Genomic DNA, 2,084 nt, shown 5'->3' with positions numbered 1-2,084 from the left:
GGTCTCGATCTCCTGACCTCGTGATCCGCCCGTCTCGGCCTCCCAAAGTGCTGGGATTACAGGCTTGAGCCACCGCGCCCGGCCCACAATGGTTTCTTAAAGATGGGTAACACTCCGGCCGGGCACGGTGGCTCCCACCTGTAATGGGAGGCAGAGGCGGCTGGATCACAAGGTCAGGAGTTCAAGACCAGCCTGCCCAGCATGGTGAAACCCGGTCTCTACTAAAATTACAAAAAATTATCTGGGCATGGTGGCGTGAGCCTGTAATCCCAGCTACTCGGGAGGCTGAGGCAGGAGAATCGCTTGAACCCGGGAGGCGGAAGTTGCCGTGAGCCGAGATCGCCCCACTGCACTCCAGCTTGGGCAACAAGAGTGAAACTCTGTCTCAAAAAAACAAACAAACAAAAAAACAAGATGGGTAACACTCAATCATACTAAATGCAAAATCTAGCCTTAGTTTTTCTACTCCTACACAATAATACCACCCAGGAATCTCTCCAGTAGTACAAGGTATTGTCCCCTTTACCAAACAATCTGTTAAGATGCCTAATAACTCAGCCTGGGTCTTCTAAATTCTGGACTCTTCATCTTCTATCTAGCTCCAGGACCTAGGCTATCCCCCTCTCCCACTCCGAGATACTGCTGCCACAAATATTTTTGACACTTGCTACCAAAATAATCTGGGGCTCTCAGACATTTGTTCAGCTTCTGACCTTGACATCTGTTGGCAGTTTACAAGTTACAAAGTACTTCTGATTTTCGCCTCAACCCACTGAGGGCGGAGAGCCAAATATTGCTATCCTGGTTTTAACAGTGAGGAATCCAGGTCTGTGACACCTTCGCCCAAGGTCACACGGCGAGTCCTCATGGTAAAGGGCTCTCCCCACCCTCAGGGTCCCCGCCAACATTCCCCTTCTCCACATCCATCCCCCTGGCCCCCGCCGGGCCCACCCACTGGGGCTCCAAATGAGCCGAGGCGACCCTCAGGCCCCGCCTGCTCTTTCCATGAGCTGATCCTGGAGTTCTCCCGAGGGGCAGGTGTCAGGCTACTCTTCCAGGGTCACTACATACCATCCCCGCCCACCCCCTACTGTAGCCGAGAAAAAGGGGGCTGGCCTAAGAACCAGACACTCGGACCCTGGTTCTGCACAGAGGAAGAGCGAGCCGGGTGCTCACCACTGCGCCCCGCGTTGGAGTGTGGTCCTCATTAAGGCTCCAAGCTCCGACTTCTGAGTCTCTGCATCCGGTCGCTCACGGCGGCCTCCATCTTCCGCCATCTCGTCCGCGGCCCCGGCCCAGCCGGCCCGGACATCCGCCCCGCGCGCGGCGTGCTATAGACCGCGCCCACGCACGCACGCTCGTGTGCCCGCCCCTGCCCCACCTCGTGCCGCGGCCTTCGGCTCCTGCAGCCGCTGTCTTTTATCCCCTCCCGTCTCGCGCCACCTTGCTCACCCGCAAACAGTGGAGCGAAAAGGCAGATGCGAGAGGGGTGAGCGGGGAGCAGCAGCTGCTACTTCCTCCCGCCCTGTCGCCCGCTACGCGGCCGTCGGGCGCCCCTTCCTCTGCTCAGGATGGCGCTACACTCGGAAGCTCTGTTCAGCCCGCCGATCTCAGGGAGTCAGACAGCAAGCCCACGACCCATTGGGCACCCCAGCCCGGCCTTCGAGGTTATCCTGGTCCTAAATAAATGCAGGCCAGGTGCGAGAAGCCCCATAGTTAGGTCTGTTCATTCTCACCCCTGCCATTCCGCTTTCAGCTGGAGGCCTTAGGCGAGTCAGCTGCCCAAACGTGGGATCCTGGCTCCTGCTCCAGCGGCCCTGCACGGATTTCGGGAAGTACCGCACGTGCATCAGCGCCTTGGGACCAAGACTGAACGGTGTGCTGTAGTCATTAACAGTCGCCTTAAACAATCTGGACGCCAGAGCCACCTGGCCCACCGGAGAATACCGTCAGCTCTTCATACTGAGCTACTTGCCAAGCAGCCACAGAGGGGCGATAGCAACAGGGGAAGGAGAGGTACTCCACATTAGTTACCCAGGCATGTACTTAGTTCCTGGAACAAGATACAACGTCCTGATGGCCGG

The 2,084-nt window shown here is 57.6% G+C and overlaps 1 protein-coding gene across 3 annotated transcripts in view; it reads right to left on the bottom strand.

Moving 5' to 3' along the window:
- The window catches only part of USP4 (ubiquitin specific peptidase 4), a 78,409-nt gene extending 76,325 nt beyond the window's left edge, over positions 1 to 2,084 (bottom strand). For 2 of the 3 annotated variants that reach the window (XM_017868085.1, XM_017868086.1), the window contains exon 1: positions 1,177 to 1,351. In XM_017868085.1, the coding sequence (XP_017723574.1) occupies positions 1,177 to 1,277 (101 nt within the window). In that variant the 5' untranslated portion in view covers positions 1,278 to 1,351. Of the gene's footprint in view, positions 1 to 1,176; positions 1,352 to 1,736 lie in introns of those variants that run through there. The other variant, XM_017868087.1, reaches the window with a different exon arrangement.

The sequence above is a fragment of the Rhinopithecus bieti genome, unplaced genomic scaffold, assembly GCF_001698545.2.
Source record: "Rhinopithecus bieti isolate Rb0 unplaced genomic scaffold, ASM169854v2 scaffold_3875, whole genome shotgun sequence".
In the NCBI taxonomy this organism is placed as follows: Eukaryota; Metazoa; Chordata; class Mammalia; order Primates; family Cercopithecidae; genus Rhinopithecus; species Rhinopithecus bieti.
Note: the sequence above shows the minus strand (reverse complement) of the source record. Positions and strands in the feature narration are given on the sequence as shown.